This window comes from Coregonus lavaretus (genome assembly GCF_964263955.1).
Source record: "Coregonus lavaretus genome assembly, chromosome: 14".
Taxonomy (NCBI): Eukaryota; Metazoa; Chordata; class Actinopteri; order Salmoniformes; family Salmonidae; genus Coregonus; species Coregonus lavaretus.
Genome location: NC_140001.1, coordinates 37,076,058 through 37,095,828, shown reverse-complemented (window position 1 = coordinate 37,095,828; position 19,771 = coordinate 37,076,058). Strand labels below are relative to the sequence as shown.

The window sequence follows — 19,771 nt, the reverse complement described above, 5'->3', positions numbered from 1 at the left end:
ATACTTAAATGTCTGTTTTTATTCTTAAGTATATTTGTAAATGTACCGGCATATCTCAATTTGAAGTTAAATATATCTCGCCCCAGGATTGAGAAAACAGTAAGGTGGTGTGAAAAACTGCAAATCTACATAGAAAGGGACCTGAATGGAGATGTTGGAAATCCAAAACGGAAAGCATCCTTCATTTTCTGGGAATGAACTCGCATAACAAACCCAGCCCAAACAAGTTGGTAGTGTCATCACACCTTCAACAAAATGTTCTCACAGAAAGGAGGGTCCTTTTCTGACAGCCTCGTTGTTATATTAGTGAAGTGAAACCATCAGCTAAGCTAAAAGAAGAAGTGGTTAAATTGTTTCACCATGCAGGTTGAAAGTAACAGGAAACTATGATGTTGACAAGCAGCTGTCAACTGAGTCTGCCACTGCATAGTTACAAAGATGGTGATGGGTGACAGTTTTCTATAATTTTTTTAGCTCAAAGGGATATTATTTTAGGAAATCTGTTCCCAAGTATTCTACTGATGGTGGAAAAATCGATACAGTTACATATCGGGAGGGTAAAGTACTTTTAGTCAGGATCTTTGTGGGGTTAAAATGAATTAAAAGCTCAATGTTTATTGAATTATTTGGGTTTACATTATAAAGTGCCTGCCTTTCAGCATGAAATGAAACCTCAGAGAGCATGAACTGGCGGCATGTTACAGAAAACAAAATAAAACATACATTTAATTATATAAAATCTCATAGGTGAATGCTTTTCAAATTATTGTTGTAAAGATACGTGTATAAGGAAATATTTTGTAAAACAGTTGAAGACAGATGTGTTCAGTGTGAACAGAAAGGTCCTAACCAGGGAGGCAGAATTTTCATAATTTGTAGGCGAGTCCAGACCGGCTTATGTGACAGAACAAAGTCATGGAGAAACACATGCCCAGGACCTACCAACATAGAAAAGACAAAATGGATGTGTTAGCCTACATGGTGTTCTGGTACAGTGAGGGAAAAAAGTATTTGATCCCCTGCTGATTTTGTATGTTTGCCCACTGACAAAGAAATGATCAGTCTATAATTTTAATGGTAGGTTTATTTGAACAGTGAGAGACAGAATAACAACAAAAGAATCCAGAAAAACACATGTCAAAAATGTTATAAATTGATATGCATTTTAATGAGGGAAATAAGTATTTGACCCATCTGCAAAACATTACTTAGTACTTGGTGGCAAAACCCTTGTTGGCAATCACAGAGGTCAGACGTTTCTTGTAGTTGGCCACCAGGTTTGCACACATCTCAGGAGGGATTTTGTCCCACTCCTCTTTGCAGACATTAACGTTTCGAGGCTGACGTTTGGCAACTCGAACCTTCAGCTCCCTCCACAGATTTTCTATGGGATTAAGGTCTGGAGACTGGTTAGGCCACTCCAGGACCTTAATGTGCTTCTTCTTGAGCCACTCCTTTGTTGCCTTGGCTGTGTGTTTTGGGTCATTGTCATGCTGGAATACCCATCCACGACCCATTTTCAATGCCCTGGCTGAGGGAAGGAGGTTCTCACCCAAGATTTGACGGTACATGGCCCCGTCCATCGTCCCTTTGATGCGGTGAAGTTGTCCTGTCCCCTTAGCAGAAAAACACCCCCAAAGCATAATGTTTCCACCTCCATGTTTGACGGTGGGGATGGTGTTCTTGGGGTTATAGGCAGCATTCCTCCTCCTCCAAACACGCTGAGTTGAGTTGATGCCAAAGAGCTCCATTTTGGTCTCATCTGACCACAACACTTTCAACCAGTTCTCCTCTGAATCATTCAGATGTTCATTGGCAAACTTCAGACGGGCCTGTATATGTGCTTTCTTGAGCAGGGGGACCTTGCGGGCGCTGCAGGATTTTAGTCCTTCACGGCGTAGTGTGTTACCAATTGTTTTCTTGGTGACTATGGTCCCAGCTGCCTTGAGATCATTGACAAGATCCTCCTGTGTAGGTCTGGGCTGATTCGTCACCGTTCTGATGATCATTGCAACTCCACGAGGTGAGATCTTGCATAGAGCCCCAGGCCGAGGGAGATTGACAGTTATTTTGTGTTTCTTCCATTTGCGAATAATAACTGTTGTCACCTTCTCACCAAGCTGCTTGGCGATGGTCTTGTAGCCCATTCCAGCCTTGTGTAGGTCTACAATCTTGTCCCTGACATCCTTGGAGAGCTCTTTGGTCTTGGCCATGGTGGAGAGTTGGGAATCTGATTGATTGCTTCTGTGGACAGGTGTCTTTTATACAGGTAACAAACTGAGATTAGGAGCACTCCCTTTAAGAGTATGCTCCTAATCTCAGCTCGTTACCTGTATAAAAGACACCTGGGAGCCAGAAATCTTTCTGATTGAGAGGGGGTCAAATACTTATTTCCCTCATTAAAATGCAAATCAATTTATAACATTTTTGACATGCGTTTTTCTGGATTTTGTTGTTGTTATTCTGTCTCTCACTGTTCAAATAAACCTACCATTAAAATTATAGTGTAGTTTTGCAACACCATCCCAAATGGTACCCTATTCCCTGCATGGGTTCATCTGGTTAAAAGTAGTGCACTATATAGAGAATAGAGTGCCATTTGGGAAGCACACCATATTTCTTAGACGCTATTCAAGATGAGTAACATATAGGCCTCTCAGGTGACCGACGCTTCTGGTCAGGAATACATCTTTTTTGTATGTGAATGTCAATATAAACTGACACCCTGTATTAACTAGTAGGGAATCTGATCATACCTCAATAATGCAGAGCACAATCACACCAACCCCAGTGGCTAGGAAGTTCTCCCCAAACCACTCCGACAGCTTATCGTAACAACCCTGAGATGAAGAAGAGAAAATATCCTTATTGCGTGACATCAGCTATGTTTTTCTACAGTTTTATAGTTCAGTTGAGGCTTGTTACTCATATGAGCGGATATTGTATATGTTTTGTCATACGTCCGTCCAGTATACTGGATGCTTGATGTCACATGGGCTCTTGGAGCAGCAGGACATAGGCGCTTTGTCCTTCCAGTCACTTGCGTTATTGACCCCACAGCACTGGAACTACATGCAATAGAATTGAGTATGAGAAAAGCAGTGTTATCAACACATGAAATTACATAGGCTACATTACATTGCCACTCACTTTTGTTCTCACCCGTGACAGGGCGAAAGAGGGGCATCCATGTTTCATTGTAAAGTCTAAATGTTTCTCAATTCACACTCACCGTGGTCTGAATGATGTCCCAGTCGTCCGTGTTCATTGTGGAATTCCCACCTTTAGCTGAGTCCCTGGACATCTTCAGACTGTCTGTGAGATCCTTCTTTAGGAAGCTGTCAATCTAAGCACACACATTAATTTCTTAGCAGTATGAACGTCTCATAAAACATTACCTGATGATCTCCTATCATCTTTGACCTTTCCTCACAACCCTGGCCCTCTCTCAACTCCTGATTTCCCTGTTGTAAGTCCTCATTAGTAATGTATTAATGTTCTCTTCTTCACTTCATTTTCTCTCACCCCTTAACCTCCTACCAACGTCTGATGGTGCACCTGCTATATCTTACCTCTGTCTCATATACCAGCAGTAGACAAGCTACAGTCAGCTCCACCAACATCAGAATGAGCAGCAGGATGAAAAACTGCAAATCAAGACAAACGGAGTATATGCACATCCTTCTGGAAAATCCTTATGTAATCGCATGTTGTACTTGTAATGAGTGATTGTACCTTGATAAATAAAAAGAGGTAAATTACAAGTGTTTGTAAGTCAGTTTAAAGCAAGGACAGTGAATGACGAGACCAATGTCGCTGATGAATACAAAATAATGTCAAATATGAGTTCCATGTGAGACCTACAGTGATGAGGAGGCAGCGGTTCTCTTTCAGGGCCCCCAGGAACCCCAGGAAGGACACACAAGTCATGATGATGCCGGTGATGAGGAGTGTGTTGGACAGATTCAGGGAGTACAGGGTGGGGATGAGAGCAGACACCTTGGAGTTCAACATCATGAACACTCCAAAACCAAACACTGCCGTTCCACAAATCTGACCAAACACAACATGGTGTCAACATACATCATACAGAATATGGAGTCATATGACATTATTGTGGTGTCCATATTAGGACAGTCTCATCTGGACTTGTCAGGCTTATCAGGAGGAGGCTGTCCTAAAATGTACATCATACAGGATAAATGGAAATTGAAATATTGAACATGGGCAGGGTTGCGTTGGGTAGGTAACTTTCTAAATGTAATCTGTTACAGTTACCTGTCCAAAATTGTAATGGTTACTTTTGGATTACTTTCCCCTTAACCTTAAGAGGCATTAGAAGAAGACAAAAGGGATCCATGAAATGCATTTAATGTGTCATCTTAGTGGTCTCTGACTTCCTCAGGTGGGATAAACTTAAACTTGTGCCTTTTTTCAATGCTGAATTGAATGTCATTGAGAAAACACAAAGGTATTTTCTCCCCCGCAAACATCCTTTCTGAATTTAAAAGTAATCAAGAAGTAATCATGTCGTTTTTCAAAAGTACTGCATCTGTTTATCTGATTACAATATTTTAGCTTTTAACGTAACTAATTACAGTTACTGCTTTTTGTAATCAGATTACATGTTACTCCCAAACCCTGAACATGGGTTTCAATCTCATTCAGGAAAGTAAGAGTAGAAGGCTAATAGGTGGATGTTGGAGATACGTACAAAGCACAAGAAGTTAACCACACACATGGTGTATTTCAAACACTTGAGGCAATTTTGAGCCATTCCCAGAAGTGCTTCCAGACCTGTAAAATAAACAAGAGACAGATAAACACATTGTGCCAATACATCAATGATAAGCGTGTCTTTAACACAGAGACCATCAGTGGAAACAGTATAATATACAACACAAATACACAGCAACAATTGTTTAAAAATAATACGAATATCATTGAGTCAGATTTTTATTTTGTTCATCTGAATAAATTAAAAGTAACAGGGTACTGTTTGTGAGTGAGTAGTGAGGTCATCAAGTGTCACAGAATGAGGAAATGCTGTATCTGGTTTACTTCCTTTAAATTTATCTAGGGGACACGGCCAAACATTTTTAAAGGGTTTTCATCATAGCTTTTAACATGATGTTTAGACCAATACAGTTTTGATTTCTATGGAAAAATCTGTAGATTGAATAGAGCCCTTAGTCTTTGAGGAAATATCAGTGAAAGTATACCAACATCATAACAGTGTTTCATCCCACTGCGGAATGGAAATATTAGTGGAATTGTACACCCACTCAATCACAGGAGGCTGCTGAGGGGAGGATGACTCATAGTAATGGCCAGAACAGAGCTAATGGAATGGAATCAAACACATGGAAACCATGTGTTTGATGTATTTGATACCTTTCCACTAATTCCACTCCAGCCATTACCACAAGCCCGTCCTCCCAAATTAAGGTGCCACCAACCTCCTGTGCAATGTATCCAACCCAATATGACACTTATCCTCTGACACCATGCTGTGTCTGTGATTATTAGCCATATTTAAATGTAACTCACCGAGTCAAATTTAAAATACACTTTATATCCTCCCTGAATTTGAAATCAATTACTGCCAAACAACCCAGCCTTAGAGGTTGTTTGGCAGTAATTGATTTCAATGTCAGGGAGGATATAAAGTGTATTTTAAATTTGACTCGGTGAGTTACATTTAAATATGGCTAATAATCACAGACACAGCATGGTGTCAGAGGATAAGTGTCATATTGGGTTGGATACATTGCACAGGAGGTTGGTGGCACCTTAATTGGCAGCCAAATTCTGATATTTTTTCCACTAATTGGTCTTTTGACCAATCACATCAGATCTTCTCACATAATCTTTTTCACAGCTGATCTGATTGGTCAATAGACCAATGAAGGAAAAACATATCAGAATTTGGCTGCCTATATAAACACAGCCTAAGAAGCCCCAAACTGCCTTATCTTTCTTCTTATAACACTTTACTGGAGAAATGTTGTTTTTATATTAAATATACATGTTTTCAATATACAACACTCCCAACATTTAATTTTAGATTATTCTCATAGGTTTGTTGAAGTTCCTCTCTTTTCATCAGTGGAGGCTGCTGAGGGGAGGACGGCTCATAATAATGGCTGGAACGGAGCGAATGAAATCAGCCATTACCACGAGCCCGTCCTCCCCAATTAAGGTGACACCAACCTCCTGTGCTTTTCATATACACAGGAACAACTTTTCTTATCCCCTGACGTCTATTAGACTAGACACATCACTCATAGCAATCTAAAGACACATATCCTCACTGTTTTACAGCAAATAAAAGATAACTTCACATTTAAAATGATGACACTGTTGAGTGGGAATGGTACGGATTGAGCTTTGGTAAATGAATACAATTGAAACCTTGTGCTTACCTTGTCAGTTGAAATAGTGATACAAGTTTCAATCAAACCCAATACCCTTTACAATCCGTTGTTTAGAGGATGTACTGCAACTTTGACTTGACTGTACTGGTACTTTCCATTCTCAGTAGACTGTAGGCAAGGGGATATGTCAATTCATTCTACTTCCTTATTCTACGGCACACTATGGGGCCATGCATTTCAAAATAGCACTGAGGGGAAAGACAAAATGACAACTTCTGTGACACATTACCTACCAGAGGAGGCTGGTGGGAGGAGCTTTGGGAGGAGGGGCTCATTGTAATGGCTGGAATGAAATCAATGTTGTTTCCATGTGTTTGATGTGTTTGGTACCATTCCATTTATTTCATTCCAGCCATTACAATGAGCTCGTCCTCCTATAGCTTATCCCACCAGCCTCCTCTGCTACATTTAGCAAAGACTTGTGAACCCTGTTCTCCCACACACTGAGGGAAATTTGGGCCCTATGTTTTCAACCATAAATAACCAAAGCTCAGAAATATTTAATGAAGTAAAAGCTTACTCATTGTTGTTTCAATCATACAGTATACAGTACATTCGGAAAGTATTCAGACCCCTTGACTTTTTCCACATTTTGTTACATTACAGCCTTATTCTAAAATTGATTAAATTATTTTTTTGCCTCATCAATCTACACACAATACCCAAAAATGACAAAGCGAAAAACAGGTTTTTATAAATTTTTGCTAATCTATAAAAAATAAACTGAAATACCTTATTTACACAAGTATTCAGTCCCTTTTCTACGAGACTCGAAATTGAGCTCAAGTGCATCCTGTTTCCATTGATCATCCTTGGCCGCCCGGCTAAGCAATTGGGGGAGAAGGGCCTTGCGTCAGGGAGGTGACCAAGAACCCGATGGTCACTCTGACAGAGCTCCAGAGTTCCTCTGAGGAGATGGGAGAACCTTCCAGAAGGACAACCATCTCTGCAGCACTCCATCAATCAGGCCTTTATGGTAGAGTGGCCAGACGGAAGCCACTCCTCAGTAAAAGGCACATGACAGCCCGCTTGGAGTTTGCCAAAGGCATCTAAAGACTCTCAGACCATGAGAAACAAGATTCTCTGGTCTGATGAAACCAAGATTGAACTATTTGGCCTGAATGCTGATGAAACCTGGTACCATCCCTACGGCGAAGCATGGTTGTGGCAGCATCATGCTGTGGGGATGTTTTTCAGCGGCAGGGACTGGGAGACTAGTCAAGATCAAGGGAAAGATGAACGGAGCAAAGTACAGAGAGATCCTTGATGAAAACCTGCTCCAGAGCACTCAGGACCTCAGACTGGGGCGAAGGTTCACCTTCCAACAGGACAACGACCCTAAGCACACAGCCAAGACAATGCAGGAGTGGCTTCGGGACAAGTCTCTGAATGTCCTTGAGTGGCCCAGCCAGAGCCCGGACTTGAACCCAATCGAACATCTCTGGAGAGACCTGAAAATAGCTGTGCAGAGATGCTCCACATCCAACCTGACAGAGCTTGAGATGATCTGCAGAGAAGAACGGGAGAAACTCCCCAAATACAGGTGTGCCAAGCTTGTAGTGTCATACCCAAGAAGACTCGAGGCTGTAATCGCTGCCAAAGGTGCTTCAACAAAGTACTGAGTAAAGGGTCTGAATACTTATGTAAATGTGATATTTCAGTTTTTTCTTTTTTATAAATTTGCAAAACTTTCTGAAAACCTGTTTTTGCTTGTCATTATGGGGTATTGTGTGTAGATTGATGAGGAGAAAAAACAATTTAATCCATTTTAGAATAAGGCTGTAACGTAACATAATGTGGAAAAAATAAAGGAGTCTGAATACTTTCTGAATGCACTGTATATCCAGAGTGACTCTGTAAGAGTAAAAAGGTGTTATGTGCATCCACAATTTTATGGCGACTCAGTGGTTTAATAGACAGGTATGAGCAGTCAAGAATCCAGTTGATGAATGTTTACATTTATTTTCCTATAGGTTTGAAACATCACAATAACATACATACATGTTAGTCTCTAAGATGCAATTTATTCAGAATGAAATTAAAACACAAAAATACAGAATGATAGCTCAAATTCACAGGAGGCTGCTGAGGGGAGGACGGCTCATAATAATGGCCGGAACGGAGCAAATGGAATGGCATCAAACGCATGGAAACCATGCGTTTGATGTATTTGATACCATTCCACGAATTCCGCTCCAGCCATTACCATGAGCCCGTCCTCCTCAATTATGGTGCCACCAACCTCCTGTGCTCAAATTATTCAAAGTCTCAATGGCAACTGTTCTTGCCAATCTATTTTGTTAGATGCTTGGTCATATGCTAAGTACTACTACTCATAACATTACTCTCAGAAAAGGTCACATATTGCGTTGTGTTCTATTGGTAGAGCATGGCACTTGCAACACCAGGGTTGTGGGTTCGATTCCCACGGGGGGCCAGTATGAAAAAATGTATGCACTCACTAACTGTAAGTCGCTCTGGATAAGAGCGTCTGCTAAATGACTAAAATGTAAATGTAATAAACTGGGTGGTTTGAGCCCTGAATGCTGATTGGCTGACAGCTGTGGTATATCAGACCGTATACCATGGGTATGACAAAACATTTATTTTTACTGCTCTAATTACGTTGGTAACTAGTTTATAATAGCAATAAGGTACCTCGGGGGGTTGTGGTATGTGGCCAATATACCACGGCTAAGGGCTGTGTCCAGGCACTCCACGTTGCGTCGTGCATAAGATCAGCCCTTAGCTGTGGTATATTGGCCATATACCACACCTCCTCGGGCCTTATTGCTTAAACAAACAATCAAACAAAAACCAAACACGTGAAGGAAAATGATATCCTTATCACATCTACATTTTAGTCATTTAGCAGACGCTCTTATCCAGAGCGACTCACAGTGAGTGCATCGCAACGGTCCCCCGTGTGAATCGAACCCACAATCCTGGCGTTGCAAAGGCCATGCTCTACCAACTGAGCCACATAGGACATCAAAACATCTTTGAGATTTTTCATGTATTGAAAAGCTCTATATAAATTACATCTATTATTATTTTGTCTCAAGTTAATGAGATCCTGTATTGCGTAATAAGCCAGTTGAAAGTCATGGGTTCTCCTTTCACTTGTAACCATATCCATTACGACTGAACTGGCAGAAGATGGGGACGGTGAAACACATGCAAATGAACTGCAAACAAGAACAAAAACATGTTTTGGATGCATAGTCAGTACATTTGAACTCAGACCACAGTCCATACAGACTAAGGAAGAGGAAACAGGCTGGTGGAAATCATACAAATAATGATTATTTCTATTTCTATAGTAATTCTATTCCTATGCTGGTAATCACATTGACCCAAATGAGAAAAGACGTAGAAGGTGATGTTTACTGTACCTGTAGAATGAACAGGGAGACGACACCTGCTCCAGTGCTTAGAAAGTTATGTGCAAACCAGTTCCTGAGCTTCTTATGGCAGCCCTGAAAGAGACAGAGGTCATATTGCTGTGGCAGTTCTTCAAAATAAAGATGTAAGACAAAATCTGCATCCAAAATGACACCCTATTCCTTTTATAGTGCACTACATACAGTGGGGGAAAAAAGTATTTAGTCAGCCACCAATTGTGCAAGTTCTCCCACTTAAAAAGATGAGAGAGGCCTGTAATTTTCATCATAGGTACACGTCAACTATGACAGACAAAATGAGGAAAAAAAATCCAGAAAATCACATTGTAGGATTTTTAATGAATTTATTTGCAAATTATGGTGGAAAATAAGTATTTGGTCAATAACAAAAGTTTCTCAATACTTTGTTATATACCCTTTGTTGGCAATGACACAGGTCAAACGTTTTCTGTAAGTCTTCACAAGGTTTTCACACACTGTTGCTGGTATTTTGGCCCATTCCTCCATGCAGATCTCCTCTAGAGCAGTGATGTTTTGGGGCTGTCACTGGGCAACACGGACTTTCAACTCCCTCCAAAGATTTTCTATGGGGTTGAGATCTGGAGACTGGCTAGGCCACTCCAGGACCTTGAAATGCTTCTTACGAAGCCACTCCTTCGTTGCCTGGGCGGTGTGTTTGGGATCATTGACATGCTGAAAGACCCAGCCACGTTTCATCTTCAATGCCCTTGCTGATGGAAGGAGGTTTTCATTCAAAATCTCACGATACATGGCCCCATTCATTCTTTCCTTTACACGGATCAGTCGTCCTGGTCCCTTTGCAGAAAAACAGCCCCAAAGCATGATGTTTCCACCCCCATGCTTCACAGTAGGTATGGTATTCTTTGGATGCAACTCAGCATTCTTTGTCCTCCAAACACGACGAGTTGAGTTTTTACCAAAAAGTTCTATTTTGGTTTCATCTGACCATATGACATTCTCCCAATCCTCTTCTGGATCATCAAATGCACTCTAGCAAACTTCAGACGGGCCTGGACATGTACTGGCTTAAGCAGGGGGACACGTCTGGCACTGCAGGATTTGAGTCCCTGGCGGCGTAGTGTGTTACTGATGGTAGGCTTTGTTACTTTGGTCCCAGCTCTCTGCAGGTCATTCACTAGGTCCCCCCGTGTGGTTCTGGGATTTTTGTTCACCGTTCTTGTGATCATTTTGACCCCACAGGGTGAGATCTTGCGTGGAGCCCCAGATCGAGGGAGATTATCAGTGGTCTTGTATGTCTTCCATTTCCTAATAATTGCTCCCACAGTTGATTTCTTCAAACCAAGCTGCTTACCTATTGCAGATTCAGTCTTCCCAGCCTGGTACAGGTCTACAATTTTGTTTCTGGTGTCCTTTGACAGCTCTTTGGTCTTGGCCATAGTGGAGTTTGGAGTGTGACTGTTTGAGGTTGTGGACAGGTGTCTTTTATACTGATAACAAGTTCAAACAGGTGCCATTAATACAGGTAACGAGTGGAGGACAGAGGAGCCTCTTAAAGAAGAAGTTACAGGTCTGTGAGAGCCAGAAATCTTGCTTGTTTGTAGGTGACCAAATACTTATTTTCCACCATAATTTGCAAATCAATTCATTAAAAATCCTACAATGTGATTTTCTGGAGAAAAAAAATCTCAATTTGTCTGTCATAGTTGACGTGTACCTATGACGAAAATTACAGGCCTCTCTCATCTTTTTAAGTGGGAGAACTTGCACAATTGGTGGCTGACTAAATACTTTTTTTCCCCACTGTATGTCCAGGACCCATAGGGCTCTGGTCAAAAGCAGTACACTATATAGGGAATAGGGTGCCTTTTGGGATGCTGACAGAGAAACAAGCACACCTCCTGCCAGTTAGGTTGGGGGATGATGTTACAGGGGTTTTTCGTACAACAGGAGAGGGGCACATTGCCCTCCCAGTCTGCCACGCCGTGGACCCCACAGCACCTGAACTGAACACAGCAAAGCCACTGGGTTACCATCCTGTAACAACACTGTCCGGGCAAGCAGCATGGAGAAATGTACTGGAATGTTATTGAGGTCTAGGTACAGCTTGTATTATGTATACAGTGCGATATGTATGAATTTAACGTTACACCTACTGAATACTCACAATATGCTGGACAACATCAAAGTCCTCTTTAATGGTTAGGTTCCCCTCTGACGTAGAATTATTGTATGTCTCCAGGCTACGCATCAGGTCTTTCTCAAAGAAAGTGTCAATCTGTATTGCAAACAGGTCACATATTTATATGACTTCTACTAGCACTATTCCACCTTTTATTTAATAAATAGATGTCATAAGGACAGCAGAGAACCCTTTAGATGTTTCTTACCTCCCTCTCGTACACCAGAAACACACAGGCCATGGCCAGCTCCACCAACATCAAGATAAACAGCAGGATGAAAAACTGCAATTACAACAGATCACAAATTACTCATAGATCATGGCTGTGTCCCAAATGGCACCTTCAGAGTGCACTACTTTTGATCAGGCAGCAATAGAGTGCCATTTGGGACACAGCCTTATTGTGCCTGGTCTCTGACAAATGACCTAATAAAACAAATAAATAAAGAATATCTGTGCAGACTCACAGTGATGAGCATACAGCGGTTTTCCTTCAGGGCCCCCATGATTCCCAGGTAACACACACATGTCACGATGGTACCCGTGATTGTCAGGGTGTTGGCAGGGTAGAGGGGCCAGAAGGATGTGATGAGGGAGCCAAATCTAGAGCGCATCATCTGGAACTCTCCAAAACCCACGATGAAGGCGCCACACAACTGGGACACACAAGTGTAAAAGGCTTACATTGGGGTGAAAAAAAAGGGAATACATGATCCTGTAGATCTCTCAAATTGTTGATACAAAAATGTAGAAATTTGATGAAAATGACTGAGGAAAATCATTAGTTTTGATGACTTAGTAAAGTATCTGAATAAAGAAAGTATAGAAAGTATCTTGAATACAGTGATGTTTATGCTTTTATCCCCTCTACAGGCTGCATTTGACATTACAGATGTCACCACGTTTAAGAGACGATAAAGAGTTCATAATAACCTACCCAGCAGATGAAGTTGAGGAAGGTGACAACACCTTTCAAGCAGTTCACACGGGTACGATTCATATTTACTTATGGTGATGATCCCATCAACCTGAAGAAAAAAACACAATTCAATATCATGTTCAACAGTTAATGCTTACCTTTCATTTGATTGATAACAGGATGGAGGAGGAGCTAAAGGGCGCAAATGTCACCAGCCAGACCGCATTCAAAACCACGTCTGAGGATTTTGCAATTTTCCAAACAACACCTGACAAGCACTCTTCCAAAGAAGACTACCTTGAAAATCAATTCGAGGCGCAATAACATTTTCATCGATGGAATTGAGAACGTACAGACTGAAGCTTGGCATGACACAGAAGTCAAGGCCAAGAAACCCTAAACTCATGGAGATGGAGAGGCCGCATAAGAATGGCACTTTCTTCCCCGATGGACGGCCCAGATCTATAGCGGTGAAACGCCTCAAAAGAAAGGAACTGCTGCCACGACAAAAGAAAGGTCATCGCATACCTGACGTATGATCAGCTAGTCGTTCCCCCTCGTAGGCCTATGGCAAGTGACTCAGCTATAGTGCACTGATTTGACACACGCATACACACCCACACCCATATTTACTCTACTTTGTTAATGTGTTTCACCTAACCTCATGACCAAAAACACAGATTGCTCTAAATGTCATAACCCTCTGAAGTCTTCAGTGGTGTTATGTGGACAGTGTTCATTTTTTGGTGGTAAAAAAGTGATAATTGGATGCATCTATTGGCCACCTGATTCTGACATTGGTAGTTTCATTGTTATCCTTGCATCAACCTTGGATTTGATTAATAATGAAGATAAAAATGTGTTTTCTATTGGGTGATTACAACATACATTTATTTAAAAGTGAGAACCACTCACTGACATCTGACTTTTTGAATGCTTTATACTCCAGCTATCTGTATCCCTTCATCTATAAGCCCACAAGAGTGACCAGTTCATCGGCCACCCTTACTGATAATATTTTTACAAATTCTTTGAATAATGTGGCTAAAACAGGTATACTGACATTTCTGACCACTTTCCAATTTTCCATTTCTCATTGGCAGCTGGAAATGAACAGATGGGAATGATTAGTAGCATTAAATATACAATATTTAACTAAAGTAATTGTGAGCGCTTTAAGATGTTGATTGATAATATTGAATGGTAAATGTTTATAATCAGGCCGATGTGGAGTCTGCTTACCAGACTTTTCTCACATCTTTCAACTGTGTATGTCCCCACTGCTTTCCCATAGTTAAACCATGTAAGAGAGGAGCAGAAGGGTTCTGGAAATCCTCAGTTTAAAAAAAACAAGTTGTATAAAAAGTTTCTCACAAATCCCTCTCCCTTGACTTCTGCAAATTACAAAAAGTATAAGAACAAATTTACTCACCTACTTCAGATAACCCAAAAATATATTTTACTAACAAATTCCAAGAATCCTTAAATAATTAAAAGTCAACTTGGAAAATCTTCAATCAACTGTTGAATAAGAAAAAGGCATCTACAACTATCCCATCTCAATTTATTGTTGGAAATAAGACCTATAGTGATCCTGATGTTATTTAATGTGAATTTAATAACTTTTTGTGAATGTGGGATCCTCTCTGTCAAAGAAAATTTAGAAAACTGATGGAAATCACTTGGATTACATTAAGGTACATTTCCCTTTTCTGCTTCAATTTGATCCTCCTGATGTAATGGAGGTGATGGAGATAATTGATAACTTAAAGATATCAGCAGCAGGTCATGATGAGATTGGTGCCTCTCTGTTGAAATCACTGTCTTCCTCGATCACTGAGCCTCTATCGTACAGTGCATTCAGACCGCTTGACTTTTTCCACGTTTTGTAACGTTACAGCCTTATTCTAAAATGTATTTTTAAAAATTCAGTCATCCATCTACACACAATACCATATAATGACAAAGCAAAAACAGATGTTTATAAATTTTTTGAAATATATAAAAAATAAAAAAACGGAAATATTACATTTACATAAGTATTCAGCGATTACAGCCTTGAGTCTTCTTGGGTATGACGCTACAAGCATGGCACACCTGTATTTGGGGAGTTTCTCCCATTCTTCTCTACAGATCCTCTCAAGCTCTGTCAGGTTGGATGGGGAGCGTTGCTACACAGCTATTTTCAGGTCTTTCCAGAGATGTTCGATCGGGTTCATGTCCGGGCTCTGGCTGGGGCACTCAAGGACATTCAGAGAATTATCCCGAAGCCACTCCTGCGTTGTATTGGCTGTGTGCTTAGGGTCATTGTCCTGTTGGAAGGTGAACCTTCGCCCCAGTCTGAGGTCTTGATGCTGCCACCACCATGCTTCTCCGTAGGGATGGTGCCAGGTTTCCTCCAGACGTGATGCTTTGCATTCAAGCCAAAAAGTTACATCTTGGTTTCATCAGACCAGATAATCTTGTTTCTCATGGTCTGAGAGTCTTTAGGTGCCTTTTGGCAAACTCCAAGCGGGCTGTCATGTGCCTTTTACTGAGGAGTGGCTTTATCTGGCCACTCTACCATAAAGGCCTCATTGGTGGAGTGCTGCAGAGATGGTTGTCCTTCTGGAAGGTTCTCCCATCTCCACAGAGGAAATCTAGAGCTCTGTCAAAGTGACCATCAGGTTCTTGGTCACCTCCCTGACTAAGGCCCTTCTCCCCCGATTGCTTAGTTTGGCCGGGCGGCCAGATCTAAGAAGAGTCTTGATGGTTCCAAATGTCTTCCATTTAAGAATGATGGAGGCCACTGTGTTCTTGGGGACCTTCAATGCTGCAGACAATTTTTGGTACCCCAGATCTGTGCCTCAACACAATCCTGTCTCGGAGCTCTACGGACAATTCCTTCAACTTCACGGTTTGGTTTTTGTTCTGACATGCACTGTCTACTGTGGGACCTTATATAGACAGGTGTGTGCCTTTCCAAATCATGTCCAATCAATTGAATTTACCACAGGTGGTCTCAAATCAAGTTGTAGAAACATCAAGGATGATCAATGGAAACAGGATGCACCTGAGCTCAATTTCTAGTCTCATAGCAAAGGGTCTGAATACTTATGTAAATAAGGTATTTCTGTTTTAGATTTTTTATACATTTGCAAACATTTCTAAAAACCTCTTTTCACTCTGTCATTATTGGGTTTTGTGTGTAGATTGCTGAGGATTTTTTTTTATTACATCAATTTTAGAATAAGGCTGTAATGTAACAAAATGTGGAAAAGGTAAAGGGGTCTGAATACTTTCCGAAGGCACTGTATATCTTCACCAAATCTATGTAAACTGGTATTGTTCCTAAAGATTTGAAAATTGCCAAAGTTATCCCACTCTATAAATCTGGGGATCCAAGATCTTTTACAAATTATCGCCCCAATATCTGTACTACCATGTTTTATATCTGTATTACCATGTTGTTCTAAAATCATAGAAAAATTGGTGTATAAGAGAATGTTGAAATATTTTAAAATGAACACTATTCTATATGAGCACAAATATGGTTTTCATGATTATACATATCATTGGTTATATAGTTATGTTTATGCAAACGGCTATGCATCTACCAGGGCCAAGATATCCTGTAGTGTGCCACAGGGTTCAATAATTAGACCTTGTTTATTCTTAATCTATATCAATGAGCTTGCTGCTGTGTCTTCTACCGTACTTCCCATTCTCTTTGCTGATGATACCAATTTGATTTTATCACACAATAATTTTGATTCATTAATTCATGAAGCTAACTCAGGCATGGCCACATTTTCAGAATGGTTCCAGATTAAAAAAAAAAAACGTTATTGTATTCACTAGTAAGAATAAGGAGTATTGTAAAAAATATATAAAAAAATTGCCAGAATCTCAATTGGTGGGAAAGAAATGGAACAAGTCACACCCACTAGATTCCTTGGAGTTCTAATTGATGAAAAGTTATCCTGGAAAGATCATATTCAATTTGTCTGCAGCAAAGTGATAATCTGTTGGTATCATCAGAAAGATTAGTGGTTTGGTTCATAAGGCTTGCTTCCTAACTCTATACTATAGCTTAATTTAACCATTACTCATTTACTGTAATATTGTCTGGGCCAGTACATACATCATACAAAATACATTCGCAAGACTAGCCACCTCCTCTAATTACCTGGGTCCATCTGCACCTTTGTTTAAGAAACTCAATTTCTTGTCTATTTACGACGTTAATGTACGCCAATTATGCACTTTCATTCACAAATACTCATACCTCCCAGACAGTTTACCTAAACCCTTCAATGGATTCTTCCAGGTTAATTCTGAAATCCATCTATATAACACAAGACACTGCGATAACCTTCACCCTCCCCACTGCCGCACCTCACATAGTCAATTCTCTATCAGATACAGAGGTACCATACTCTGGAATTCTTATCTTCACATTGCCAAAACCTCATCATCCCTCAATAACTTCAAGTGAAGACTGGGGGTCAGCCTGATGAACCAAACTACTCAGTAATCAACTCCATATGCCCCAACTCTCAAACACTCACATCCACACATGCACACACATTTAAACAAAACATATAATTTTTTTGTGATTGCTGATCAGTTCATTTGTACATTTATGATTAGTGGGTTTTGTTATGTTTTAACAAACTTTTTTTGTTGTTGTACTTATGTATTGTTTTGTAGTGTGGTTACCCATTTGGGCTTCCAACCACACCTGCATACCGTTTTTATGTTTGTTGTTTGTCACTTATTTTCTTTGGTGCAAATAAATTAAACAGGATACAAAATGTTTCATCTCGCTTTAGAGTAGGAAAGCAGTTGATTCAAGTGACCATGACTACTCCTCATGTCTGATGGTTGAAGTGTTGACAAGACAGCACTGTTTGGAATGACAACACTGAGCATGGTGCCTGACCTATCCAAACATGTTATAGCCCCATTCCTATGCAAAGTACTGTCCCAAGCACATTTCCTACTTCATTCAACATTTAAATTGCCATTGAGACTTCCAATGTATTGCATGACTTACCGTTACAGAGTAATGACTGACAATATGCCACTAATTGTCAGAGCTTGTTGCAGTTTTCTTTTAAAGTCTAGATATACTTTGTACAATAAGATATTTTTCATCTACTTCAAATCTAAATAATTGTGCTGATTTTAAATAACACAACTTTTAAACATATCAGTAAAATCTACCGTAAATATATTTTTTTAAATCACTGAAGAGGACACAGTACCTTACAAACAAAGCGATCAAAAGTAGTCCACAATGTTCCCTCAGTTAAAACAGCAGATATAATACCTGGGTACCATTGGTGTTACACTGAAACTTCTGGGTGTTGACCGTTGACAGGTAAGGGCTGGAGCCTGGTGGCATAAGAGTGAAAAAAGAATCAAAGGGAACACTGCGGCAAAAGGGAAATATTTGTTAGCAGACTGACACCTAAGTGTAATACCTGACAGTAGAGGCCGCCCACTATACACAGCGTCAAAATGTTTTCAGTTACAACAAGTAAATGCCAGAACAATGAATAATGAATAGACTGTATGCAAATACTGTTGATGTCAAGGACCTGCCTTTTCTATACATTTACAGAGTTTTAGTGGACTGGAAGGAATCCCTTTCATCTGATCATCTATTGGACGCCTGATGATCGACTGTTAACAGAAACACCAGTCAACTTCACCTCCCATCCTTGGCTTAACAGGTAATTACTTAGTTTACAATATTAATTACCAATGTAAAAAAACACATGTTTTATCCATACATTACCTGAGTATGCCTCCCTCTTTACCTAGTCACACCCCTCTATGAACACTACGAGGGGTAAATAGACATATGGCAAAGGAGGACGTTTCCAAATGAGCAAGATTATCATAGACATTTTTATTCAAAAAGATTTGACACAAGAGCAGTGCACATTCTCTTCATATAGACCAACAAGATATTTTACAATGATAGATTTCCAAGAATTGAAAACTTTGACAGAAGCCAAAGAGCATTCACATTTTCATTACACCAAAATAATGATTTAAATAGTCAAGTTTGTGTCACTTCAAGATGGCTTATGATGACACAATAAATTACTCTCATACCACACAGTCCCAAACATAATTAACTATAGATGTCAACATTAAAGTAATCATTTTGGGCCATATTCGAGGTTCATCATGAACTGACAGAAATACAGTGCTGGAGAGTCTCACACAGGGCCGGCCCTACCTTTTTGGGGGCCCTGGGGGAGATTTGCCATGGGGCGTAACGAAAACGTTGCAGTTTTAAAGCAAGTTTTTTTGCAATTCTACACATTTTGCTATGGGGCGTAGACATTTTTGCCATTTTAAAATGAATTTCCTGAAATTCCACACATTTTGCCATGACATGCTAATATGATATCTGAGTGAGTGACTAACAAAGTCAATGGGGTTCCCTGGAGGTCAGGGTCCCTGGGTCTTCATTTATCAAGGTGTGTGCGCACAACAACAAAAAAGACTCCAAACCTGCATACTCCAGTTTTCCCGCAAAAGTTGGCATTTATCTATTATGAACTTGACAGGAATGTGTGCCTATCTTCACGCAAATCTCAAACCATGCACACAACTAGTGGTTGATCAACTGTATTGCAAGCAAATATTGTTATTTTGAGGAAAATTAAGGTGTTTGATGCACAGGAATTATAACAATGGTAGGCTAATAAAAACATTAAAACGTAGGATAAACAGATGCAGTTTGTAAGGAGATCACATAGCACCATGTAGTCTAATATGGCTAATATGTTTATTTTATTTTGTTTGAAAGGACAGTCAATCCAGTGTTTGGCACTTGCTATAGGCGGCA

At 40.2% G+C, this 19,771-nt stretch overlaps 2 protein-coding genes across 2 annotated transcripts; both read right to left on the bottom strand.

The window, feature by feature from the left end:
* Position 1: 1 nt before the first annotated feature.
* Positions 2-6,627, bottom strand: LOC311141306 (leukocyte surface antigen CD53-like). Its single transcript, XM_084176600.1, has 8 exons — positions 6,426-6,627; positions 4,715-4,797; positions 3,865-4,053; positions 3,573-3,647; positions 3,233-3,346; positions 2,961-3,068; positions 2,757-2,840; positions 2-938 (listed from the first exon to the last, which is right to left on the bottom strand). Exons 2-8 carry the CDS (start codon positions 4,775-4,777, stop codon positions 867-869), a joined length of 705 nt encoding a protein of 234 aa, XP_084032726.1. The 5' UTR covers positions 4,778-4,797; positions 6,426-6,627; the 3' UTR covers positions 2-866.
* Positions 6,628-9,538: 2,911 nt separating this feature from the next.
* LOC311141513 (leukocyte surface antigen CD53-like) lies at positions 9,539-18,303 on the bottom strand. Its single transcript, XM_084176862.1, has 8 exons — positions 18,236-18,303; positions 12,940-13,030; positions 12,470-12,658; positions 12,211-12,285; positions 11,988-12,098; positions 11,719-11,826; positions 9,833-9,916; positions 9,539-9,625 (listed from the first exon to the last, which is right to left on the bottom strand). Exons 2-8 carry the CDS (start codon positions 13,000-13,002, stop codon positions 9,557-9,559), a joined length of 699 nt encoding a protein of 232 aa, XP_084032988.1. The 5' UTR covers positions 13,003-13,030; positions 18,236-18,303; the 3' UTR covers positions 9,539-9,556.
* Between the last annotated feature and the right edge of the window lie 1,468 nt (positions 18,304-19,771).

Coding starts and splice junctions, on each gene's coding strand:
- LOC311141306 (XM_084176600.1), bottom strand. CDS start 4,777: ATGGCTCAAAATTGCCTCAAGTGTTTGAAATACACCATGTGTGTGGTT. Junction 3,069..3,232: donor GGGACATCATTCAGACCACG/GTGAGTGTGAAT, acceptor TATTGCATGTAG/TTCCAGTGCTGTGGGGTCAA. Junction 2,841..2,960: donor ATCCAGTATACTGGACGGAC/GTATGACAAAAC, acceptor TCTTCATCTCAG/GGTTGTTACGATAAGCTGTC.
- LOC311141513 (XM_084176862.1), bottom strand. CDS start 13,002: ATGAATCGTACCCGTGTGAACTGCTTGAAAGGTGTTGTCACCTTCCTC. Junction 12,286..12,469: donor ACCGCTGTATGCTCATCACT/GTGAGTCTGCAC, acceptor TTGTAATTGCAG/TTTTTCATCCTGCTGTTTAT. Junction 12,099..12,210: donor TTCTGGTGTACGAGAGGGAG/GTAAGAAACATC, acceptor TTTGCAATACAG/ATTGACACTTTCTTTGAGAA.